The sequence below is a fragment of the Amblyomma americanum genome, chromosome 6, assembly GCF_052857255.1.
Source record: "Amblyomma americanum isolate KBUSLIRL-KWMA chromosome 6, ASM5285725v1, whole genome shotgun sequence".
Taxonomy (NCBI): domain Eukaryota; kingdom Metazoa; phylum Arthropoda; class Arachnida; order Ixodida; family Ixodidae; genus Amblyomma; species Amblyomma americanum.
In genome coordinates this window covers 29625078-29636265 of record NC_135502.1, presented here as the reverse complement: position 1 = coordinate 29636265, position 11188 = coordinate 29625078, and the positions used below count along the sequence as shown (strand labels likewise).

General features: G+C 50.0%; 1 protein-coding gene across 1 annotated transcript; it reads right to left on the bottom strand.

Moving 5' to 3' along the window:
• Window positions 1–249: 249 nt before the first annotated feature.
• Window positions 250–9051, bottom strand: LOC144095183 (acetylcholinesterase-like). The gene is made up of 6 exons (XM_077628970.1): window positions 8883–9051; window positions 7778–8058; window positions 5498–5745; window positions 2927–3155; window positions 1385–1621; window positions 250–804 (listed from the first exon to the last, which is right to left on the bottom strand). Exons 1-6 carry the CDS (start codon window positions 9049–9051, stop codon window positions 250–252), a joined length of 1719 nt encoding a protein of 572 aa, XP_077485096.1.
• Window positions 9052–11188: the final 2137 nt, after the last annotated feature.

Sequence of the window (11188 nt, the reverse complement as noted above, 5' to 3'; positions counted from 1 at the left end):
ACGACGCAAACAAGTGTATCTATCCTCACCCGCTGGTGATGAACTTGTTATTGGAAGCATGAAAATCGCTTACAATATTTTGAGCATGTCCCTTCCAACATATGTGGAACTGACGACGCAATCAAGTGTATCTATCCACACCCGCTGGTGATGAACTTGTTATTGGAAGCATGAAAATTGCTTAAAATATTTTGAGTATGTCCCTTCCAACATTTGTGGACCTGACGACGCAAACAAGCGTATCTATTCTCACCCGCTGTCGATGAAGTCGAGCACTGCGTCTGAGAAGCCTCTCGCACCAGGCGGCTCGAGGTAGTCCTCGGCGCCAAAGTGAAAGGCAGCGTCGAAGTCGTCGTTGTGCTGCGGCGCCTGTGCGGGCGTGACGGCCTCGTGGTCCACTAGGCCGAACTCGTAGACGTGTACAAGCGCTGAGTCCGAAAGATACTCGGCGAAGGCCAGCGCGGGGCAGACGTAGAGCGCCTCGTCTAGCAGCGCCCCGTAGTGGCGAAACACGCGGCCGGCGTCGTTCAGCGACTCGAGGTCCGTGTGCAGGTTCTCGACCTCCAGGATCTCCTCGCCGAGGGTGAACGTGAAGAGCGCTGAGGCGGTGCCACGGTGCTGGTCCGGCGTGAAGTGCGCCCACGAGCCGTTCGTCGAGGCGTCCAGGAAGCGCGCGAAAAAGTGCGTCCCTTCGCCCCGGCCGAAGCCCACCAACACCGACAGCGGAGCGGGGAGTCGAGGGGCCGCAGCTGCCTGCAAGGACCTTCGGGGAGCAAGCACAGGCCGCCTCTCGGACGCCAGCACCTGGAAGCAAAGACATACTAAAGGTATCGCATTAGCGCGGCACAAAACGTTTTACGAGGGTACTTTGCTGCTGTTGTTAACCTGTCCCCCAGAGAGGACAATGGGGAGAGCACGCAGATCTTCCGGCAGGGCCACACGATGAAATACAGCCGCGTGCCAAATTCTTTGTGGACTCGGTAACTGTGGCCTTAATTTTATTAACACTGTTCTTTCTGATGCTGCTGACTGCTTGCTAGGGATGCGTACGCTTCATCTTTCATATACTTACGAACATTAAGAGACCCTCGCCTCCCTTCTATGTTCGGACCATATGAATCAAGCTTGCTCATTTCTCAAATGGACGCACCACTGAGAAACGATGCGGGCTCAGGAAAACTGAGATAACTCCCTTCCTTCAACCTTTCTCCCGCCTCTCGCCCCCCGCCCCCTTTACATGCCCTTCCCGCCGTGTGCCCATGAATATGCAAGGAAAAGCAAAGAGCAAATCATATAGTACCACTGTGGTAACGGATATGCGTTGCTTTGAGCTAGCGTTACACTGCGAGGCAAGTAAACACAGTGAGAACCATAGCTAACCAACCTTGGGGTCTACGGGCACCAGGGGGTCCCCGTATGTGGGCAGGAAGGGGCTCAGGGTCTGCGCGAAGTAGTCGTCGACAGGGAGGGCCACCAGCGCCGCCGTGTACGCCGCCTGGAGGCAGGCGAGAGCACGGCGCTCGTCCTCCGCCTCGTCAGGCGAGGTGCACAGCTTGGCCACGACCAGCCGCACGTTCTCAGCGTCCGCGCACTCGCCCAGGCACGACAGCGGCGAGCCGCCCTGCGCACCGCGGGCGTGAACCGCTCTGAGCGCACAGCTGGGATCACAACTTACGAGGCAATGCTCGACAGCTGCACAAGGCGACTCCTCATGGATGTTTTCGGTGCTTCAACCCTTGTGGTATACTTAAGTGGTATTACTCAGTCGTTAGTAATGGCGGTAACGGCTGCGTTCTTGGTTCGAGAAGAAAGGACAAACACTAAATTAAATGACCTATCGCTCGTTCATCACCGTGAGGGTTCAAAGTCTTCCTGCTTGGAGGTGGCCAGCTGGGGCAGAAGGGTGTGCCAAAAAGCGGTCGATTAGCCCTGCTGAGCAATTGCTGTCTCCCATTAGGGGATGCTGCGACGAACTGACTGACGCTGCGACGTTTTAGCTCTAGGACTTTTCCACTGGTCGAGGACGAAATGTGGGTATGGCGCCGCTCACTGAAATATTGCGTACGTTGCGATACTGTCATATTTTGAGTAAAATCAAGTTACAGGATAACATGATAACCACACGTGATCATTTCCTTAGTGCCTACTTGAGGAGCCTAGAGTGTTTTCGCGGGCAAGATCTTGCGGTTTTGGGAGTGCTCGTGCAGCTGTACAGAGCGCACTAAGCACGTTATCAGAAAAGGGGGATGAAAGACAGGCAACGTGGTGTCGCATCGCGTTTCCAGCGTCAAAACTATTTCACTTTGTGCACCAGACCTACATATTTGGCTTCCAGCGCAATAATTATTTCTTTGTCTAACAAGACACCAGATGAAAAAATGGGCGACTTCGGTGATAGCTTTCATTCAAAACCACTGCCAATGAGAAGACGCACGCAGACAGGGACGAAACACGCAACGCAAATCAGCTTAGGGGGCGCAAGTGTTGCCTAGCGTATTTTTGTGTTTGTGGGCGGTTTTTCCTGCAGTGATTTCTGCGTGTTTCTTGAAGCAAGTGAATCTAGTTGCCTGAGCATAGGGGCGGAGAGAAGCCTGACACTACCGGAATAAGTAAAGAATCGACGCATGCAGTGCATATTGTGGCTCTATCAGCAGAAGATTTGTTAAAAAAAGACAGAATCTCGACGGAAGGTGCTCTCGACGACTGCTGGGATGTATTGCTGACTATGACAAGAAAACAACCCTCCACAAATAATTGAAAAGACAGTTCGCGGAAATTTGCCGGACTGAGTTCAAGGCGCACTCACGTCATTTGCGAATTAGCTCAATACGGCAGTTATTGAAAGGAGGTTAAATGCGGGATAGGGTATCCTGCCTGCAATAGTTTGCATTTTTTGTTGTGAGAGAAGCCTGCAGCATCGTCGCACCTGCAGCACCGCTCTTGAAAAGAGCGCGCTCCCTCCGAGCGGCGAGAGGATGTGCAGTCCAGCGCTGATGGCCCCGGCGTCCACTCCCCAGAGCACCAGACTTCGGGGGTCTCCGCCGAATGCGGCAGCGTTTCCCTTGATCCAGTGCAGAGCAAGGTGCTGGTCCCAGAGGCCTTGATTGCCCGGGAAGCCGGTGACATTGGCGTACAGGAAGCCAAACACGCCAAGCCTGCAACATGCAACAGACTTTGGGGGCACGAACCAGGGGTCTTTTTTTCTTTTTCAGAACAGATGTTCTTTCATCAGCGATAGGTATGCATCGCACTTTCTATGGTCTAAGCAACAGTGGCACTGTCATCGTATGTCGAAACCAAAGGACACCAGCGTTGACGTGCAGACCAGTGTATGTTGTACTAATGATACTGGGCCATGTGCCATGTGTGGTTGTGAGATGCAGGTGCGTATGCCCCGATCATATCAAGTACAGTAAATGACCCTAGAAGTTGTAACTTTGCGCCCCCCTGAACTAGAAGCACCGAAGAAACTAATACCGCGCAACCTGAAAATTGCCTAAAAATGAATGTTTCAGTGCTTAAAGTAACGCCTAAAGCGATATCTCGTTTGTGCATTTGTCATACATTTTATTACTGCTACCCATGGTTTCGACATGAACACACGCCTGTAAGAAAGTCTTCACGTTTAAGTCACAGCCAGTCTTTTACGCGCATTCCTGTTCGCACCCTATTCTTCTCTAACGTAATGGCCTTATGGAATTCCATACCTGAAAACATAGTCGCATGTACAAATAGAAAAACATTCATCGAAAGATTAAAGCTTTAACAAGTCATTAACACGTGATCTCCCGGAATAAACTGTACTTTTTGCTTTCTTAACGGTTTAGTAATTTTTGTTTTCTCTTAATTTTATCAGTCGACGATATAACAATGATTTTCGTTTATTATTTTTTGTCGTATTTTTGCTTTGTGCTCTAATATAGCTTATTTTAACGCTATAGCGTTAAGGCTCCCGTTATGCAGAAAATCCGGCGTCGTCGGTGTTGTGAGCGAGAAGTTTCTGGAAAAGCAACCTAGATGGACCACCTAGGTCACGTGAGATTGTGACGTCATCACAACCTGCCCAAAGGATTGCGAGCAAGCTGACCACCGTGGCAGGTAGCAGTTAAATAGATGACTGGAAAGGTTGCTCGGGAAGGGCAACCTGGGTGGCAAAAGCCTCACCGGTGGCAGCACCTGCCATCGCAGGGCAATGGCGCATCGCTTAACTGCTGCACCACTGGGCCAGGGATGCTATGAGGACTCCCAGGGATCTATGAAGGTAAAGTAGAGCATAACCAAATCTGCATATATGGGCATTAACCCATTAACACTATCAGGCCGCCGCGGTGGCTGAGTGGTTACGGCGCTCGGCTGCTGGCCCGAAAGACGCGGGTTCGATCCCGGCCGCGGCGGTCGAATTTCGATGGAGGCGAAATTCTAGAGGCCCGTGTACTGTGCGATGTCAGTGCACGTTAAAGAACCCCAGGTGGTCGAAATTTCCGGAGCCCTTCACTACGGCGTCCCTCATAGCCTGAGTCGCTTTGGGACGTAACCCCCCCCCCCCCCATAAACCATAAAAATCATTAACACTATCGCGTCCACTTAAGGCAGAGCTTAAATATGTCCTGCAATTTTTTGCTCTTGCTTTGTTTGGCGGTGTGTTTTGCTTTTCCATTTTTTTCTGGCTTTTCAAAGAACGTTAAACACTTTAACCTGCCTCTCGTTATTAAGTGTCTTTTGGCCTTAAAAGAAAAAATAGATAAAATGAAATCAAAAAGAGAGTAATAACAGAGGGTAAAAATAGTCTGGAAATCGAAAAAATGGCTGTGGTTTAGCTCTGGTTAAACCTGGAGTGACTAGATAGCTACAGCTGGCCAAGTGGAACTCGCTCAGTAGAATTGAAAAGTCAGTCTTTCGCCGCTCCGTTTCGCAGGGCGTTCCTTCTTCATCTTCGTCCCTGGACGTGGGTTCACTCTCTCCCCCCTCTCCACTGCCCCCCCCCCCCCCCACTCGGTTTCTCCGGCGCGCCGCCTGCAGCTGCTCCGCACCACGTGACTAACCACGTGACCAGCCACGGCGCCGCCACGGAGCTCAAGGGCGGCCAAGCAGCTCAAGGGGTGCCACGCTGAAGGCTCGAAATGCTAGCGTAGTGTAGCTTTCGCTACAAAAGAAAATGCCGCTAGGCGTTCAGAATCTGGGCCCACTCGACTATTCTACAGCGGCAGGCAACAGAACTGCTCACAGGGAGTTTGCTATTTACTGGTCCAGTAGTATCTGTTGGCTCCTCTGGGTGTTCTTAAGGTTCGTAGCCACGTGAATAAGGCAGGCTTGGGAGTATGCGCTGTGGTCGCTTTGCTGCATCCAAGGCAATCGATTCTCCGCTTGGGGTAGGTCTAAAAGTGTGGCGATCTTTTTCCCTTTCCTTTGAAAGCGCTTGTTTCGTTTGGTCCTGCTGTTCGTCCCGTGTTTCTCTACCCTCCGCACCTTGTGTAAAGCAAATGCGCGCGCAGCGGACCTGTAGTTGGGCACGGCGACAACGCAGTCGCAGCGCGCCGCCATCAGAGCCCCATCGTATTGGCGCAGCCTGTTGGAGCCGTGCGTGAAATGCCCTCCGTGCAGGAGCACCACCACGGGCCGCAGCTTGGCCGGGCTGAGGCTGGGCGTCCACAGGTTCACGTGCAGGCAGTCTTCAGTCCAGTCGGCGCTCGCTCTGCCCCGCTGCCGCTCGTGCACGCGCAGCCACTGAGGCGGGCATGGCGGTGCCTGCGCTCACAGGGTGCCGTTGAAAACGGCAAACGAAATGTTAGCAAGCTGGGCGAGATTCGACGTGGCCAAACTGCTGATATGGGTTATGAAAGACGCTATAGTGGAATGTTTGCGTATTAATCTAAACCTCATGGGTTTCTTTAACACATAAGCTGACATAATCGCTGCCACCGAAATGGGGCCGCTGTAACAGGGGTAAAATCCTGCGGCCCTGGGCTCATCCCCATCGAACCTTAATTCGGAAGGGGTGCGTACATTCTTCCCCCAGTGAGAAGTTTTCCTTGAGCGAACCACACTGCCCCCAATTTCTTTCACAAAGAAAGGTCAAGAAACCGTATGTGCAAATTCGACTGCTCCGTCGAACCACCCCCTCTCCAAGAGTTCGTCATAACCGTACACTCGATCCTGGACTTTAGGTATGGCGTACTGCTTGAGAAACGCAGCACTGAACCGCGACCGTACGCAATAGATTTTGATTCCTTTTTTGACGAAACAGTTGCCTTCTTGCACGGCGCAGGAATGCGCATAAAATGCTTGCAAAAAAAAAAAGGCGCCATCTGGCAGTGGTGGTTGACATGTCAAACTAAATCAAAAGCAGGTGTTATGTAGGCTGGAAACTGCAATTTTTTTAAAATGAGAAGCGTCACTTTGTAGAAGGCGCTTTGTTGCAAGCGTTTAGTGCGCATGTGTCTGCGGTTTTCCATAACGCTGGTATACTAGACTTCATAGATGGCATGGCAGCTGCGTATAGTTTGCGCAGCCAGTGTCGGCTCAGATCACTGAAGTGAGCCCATATGAACTGCAGACATGGCACTAAATTTCTGTATTTTCACAAACCAAAAAATTCAAAGGACACCTAATTACTTTATGAGTTGACATTACAATAGCATTTAAAGCTGTCGACGTATTTACGCGAAGTGATGTCACTTTCCTCCAAGCAATCGGAGAATATTATGACCGACAGCACATTTTTCTCCCGATGAGGCTTTTTATGCTCTCGCACTAGGAACAAGTTTTTCAAACAAACTGTAATAACACATCCGGGATCTTAACCCCTCGTAAATAAGTGCTGTCGTGTTCAGTGAAAAATTTACTTGATATTCGCAACAAATGGTCGCCGTTGCTACCCCTTCCTCGAATCCGCATGCAGTAACGGCTGCCTTGTCGCACCATCCCACCACGGTGGCTCTGTGGGTGTGACGACAGCCTGCTCAGCATCATAATAATAATAATAATAATAATAATAATAATAATAATAATAATAATAATAATAATAATAATAATAATAATAATAATAATAATAATAATAATAAAAATAAAAATAATAATAATAATAATAATAATAATAATAATAATAATAATAAATAATAATAATATTAATAATTAATAATTGGTTTTTGGGGGAAAGGAAATGGCGCAGTATCTGTCTCATATATCGTTGGACACCTGAACCGCGCCGCAAGGGAAGGGATAAGGGAGGGAGTGAAAGAAGAAAGGAAGAGAGAGGTGCCGTAGTGGAGGGCTCCGGAATAATTTCGACCACCTGGGGATCTTTAACGTGCACTGACATCGCACAGCACACGGGCGCCTTAGCGTTTTTCCTCCATAAAAACGCAGCCGCCGCGGTCGGGTTCGAACCCGGGAACTCCGGATCAGTAGTCGAGCGCCCTAACCACTGAGCCACCGCGGCGGGATAATAATAATAATAATAATTGGTTTTGGGGGGAAAGGAAATGGCGCAGTGTCTCGTATATCGTTGGGCACCTGAACCGCGCCGTAAGGGAAGGGATAAAGGAGGGAGTGAAAGCAGACTAATCTCGTTTTTGCGGCGTGAGCATTGGCTGTGGCGGCCGCGAAATGCAAAAGCTGAGGCTTCGTACCAGGCTTTCAGGCCCCAAGTACTAGATATCGATCCGAAGCCCTCCACTATACGGTACACTTCACACCTCGCAGTCTTGCTTTACCACGTAATACGAAATCAGTCTCTCGTACCCTGTTCGCTTTTACGAAGTGGAAAGAGCAAGCGCACCTTGAAGATGGCCCTGAGCTCCCCCTGCCACGGGCGTATGGGCGTGGGTCTCTGGAAGCGGGCGACTCCCAACGGCGGCTCGGCGTAAGGAATTCCGTAGAAGGCGAGGACGCTGCTGTTACCTGCGTCCACCCACAGTCCACGCAAGCTGCCGCTGCTCGTCACCACCGAATGGCTGAGTTCCGCCGAGCGACGCTGCCCGCGCGCTTGCCCTCCACGCCGACCCAGGTACAGGATCCAGAGAGCCAGGGCCGCGGCCGTAGTGCAACACACCACCATGCCTGCGCGGTGTAATATTCCCTTGCATCGCCTATTTGGCAGCGCACCATCGTTACTAAGCCATCGACATCGATAATTGACTGAATGATTATTTGGTAAATGCTGAAAACGCTGCCGACAAGGTTGCTCGAGTGCCCACTGGTGATGAACAATGTGCCCATTCAATATAAAATTACATGGAGTACAGTATAAGATTACATCTTAACTCTCCCGTCTCCACTCTCCCATGCATATCGATGTCAGTGCAGAAATGCACAGGTGCACCTGTACAATATTACTGTTTACCTAGCTGTGCTTATTCTTTATACAAGCGTACTTGTGCGGACCCTGAACATCGTGAAAGGGGCCAACATCCCAAATACAGCCTGCGCTTTCATATATAGCCTTCAGCGGGAGACAAAGTTACCATTTCAGGTCTAAGCTGTCCTGGGTAACAGAGGAGCACTAATGTATCTACAAGAATATATAGCAGCCTAGAAGGAGGCATGTGGTTGTATGGGGTGCCCTGGAAAGAGAGCCGCACTAAGTTGGAACCCCACCGAAGGTTCTATCAGGCAGTCTCCTCTTTCTTTATCTTTTCTGCAAAGAAAGCTGAACATAAATTGGAGGAGCCAGTAGGTGCGTTGATTTCCACCCTTAGCTTTCACAATAAACGTCAGAACAGGTCACATTAAGTGGATTAGACAAACCCCCAGATTTTCCCCGTACACTTGGTCACCAACATGGCGGCAACTACGACGCCAGTGCAGCCATCCACTAGTCAAAATTTGGGACTCAGCGACACCATAAAGAAAGAAGCAATGCAACTCTAGCAGCGTCTACTCACAGCCGTATTCGAGGATTTGTGTCCACGCCTTATCCTTCTTCTCCTCGTGAGAGTCCCCGGTGGATTCTTGCTGGTCACTCAGGCTAGACTCCCCATGCATACTGTGCATGCCATACGAGCCGGAAGGTGGTCGCCTGCTGGACAGACTCGAGTCCGAACGCGGCCTCATGGCTGCCGTCCACGGCTTGTCGTCGTCTTCTTTCTGCTGCTTCGTGGCCTGCACGCGCTTCGCAACCGAGTAGGAGGACCTAATTCGGTGGCGCCGACTACTGGTGTTCGGAATTCACGGTGCTGTCTGACCGCGGAAGCTTTCATGGTTGATGTCTGTATCGTGTACATAACAGCGTTGCATGTTCGCATTACTTCCAGTTCAAATTTCGGAGATGTAGAATGTGCACCGGGGGCGGCTCGAGTCTTATCAGCAGCTGCATCACACAGGTCGCACTGCAGGCCGCAGTTCGCACATTCAAGAATGTCACACCAGATGGCTGTGAATTCGGGCTTTATAAATGGCACCTTGTCCTTGGCAATGCAGTTCGTCACCTTCGGGTCTGGAGCAACGAAGTCATCGCCTGTTCTTCGTGAGCACTAAATGGTGCAAAACGCAGGGTATCGGTGCATGTGTGACGCTTTTCTCTTGAAGCAACGTGCTATAAGTCAAGCGATGTCGTTTGAAATACAATTCGCCTTTCCCTTCCCATACTACAATGCGATTAATGAAGGACAGATGAAAGCTAAAAACACGCTCATGACATGATTACAATTATCGTAATCAGCAAAATGTTCTGATGTAATCGTGAGAAATGTTTAAACCAATTCAATTAGCGGCAAATAACGAATAAGCGTGGATTGCAGGAAAGTAAAAAAATTTCGACCGATTCAAAGAAGGCTCACTGAGTTGACTTTTCTTCCGAAAGCTATTCTGTCTATGTACTTTTCTGGAGGCAGATGTGTCTTTTTTTAATTTAGTTTGTGTGGTCTGTAACTGGAAAACAATTCAGAAGCCAACTAGAGTAGCCAAGCAATCGAAGGCGATTTCACACCTAGTATATTGCATCCGCCGAGTTTGAGTGCTGTATGTTCGCGAGAAAACTATCACGTCGCTGGGAATTTTAAACTGTCGGCTAGTAAAGCAGACGACTGTTACGTTTGAGTGGAAGCTTAATCTTAAAGCAGTCTGAAAGAACTTGTCATGTTGTTGTGGTTGTCTACGCCATGTTCTACTATGACCCCCACGTCCGTGTCAGTGAAACGTAGAACCGACTCCCAAAAGAACATGTCTTATGCAAAGGCCGGTTAGAAGCTGAAAACTTGAACGACCTGCGTAAGTGGAAGTGGGGGACATGATTAAAAGCACTATGTGGTGGCCGGGTCGAGTGGCAAAATACCAGGCCGATTCGCAGCCAGAATTCCAGAGCAGAGCGCAGTTGCAGCTAGAAGAAGTCTTTCACAGTTGCGTTAGAATCCGCGGGAGGTGCTCGAACGGACGTCCTGGTTTTAGTTAAATATCTAAGCAGATAACACATTTGAGATTCTTCTATTTCCTCACGCAGGACAAGCAACATCTGGCTCTTTCTGTCCGACTCGAAATGTCGGCGTTGCGCAATGGTCAATTCGAACCTGCACCACCGGCTGGCACAGAACTCTCGGCTCAGCACAAACAGCGATTTGCGACTCTGTGCTATGGCACGGTAGACGTTTTTCACAATGGGCATGCCGGGAACAAAGTCGCACTCGCCGATGCATACGCGGAATCGAAACATGGAAGACTCCAGTATCGGCACCACGTAGTCTTGAACCCAGTCCGCGTCAGAGTTGTGCCAAGGAAGAAAAGCTTCATACAGAAACTAGTCACTGGATTTCGGTCGGCGATACCCTCGACACGCTTCAGTGCTGGGAACGGCGGTCTTAACGGGGATGTTTGCCAGCGGTCCCTTATCGCCGCTGCAGACGACACAGTTCTCGCAGCAAGCTTTTCTTTCCGTTCGGAACAGAAGACGTTCCACATTTTTGATGTCGCAGCTGGTGCAGTTCCAACGGTTCTTGCATATACGTCGACCAGAAGGAGATCTGCAGCGTCCGTGTATATGGCGTCGGTTAAAGCTGCTCTCCTGTTTCCGTTCAGCCGCAGTCTTTTGGCACGTGCCATGCGGCAAAAGATGTGTGGCGACCAGTTGGATATCAGGTTGTAATGCAGCGACAAGGTACTCACGTTCAGACTAACGAGTATGTCCGAAAAAAAAAAAACATGTCAATTCTGTTTGCTCCCAAAGAGAGGATGTTCAATTTGGGCAGAAAAAAAAAGA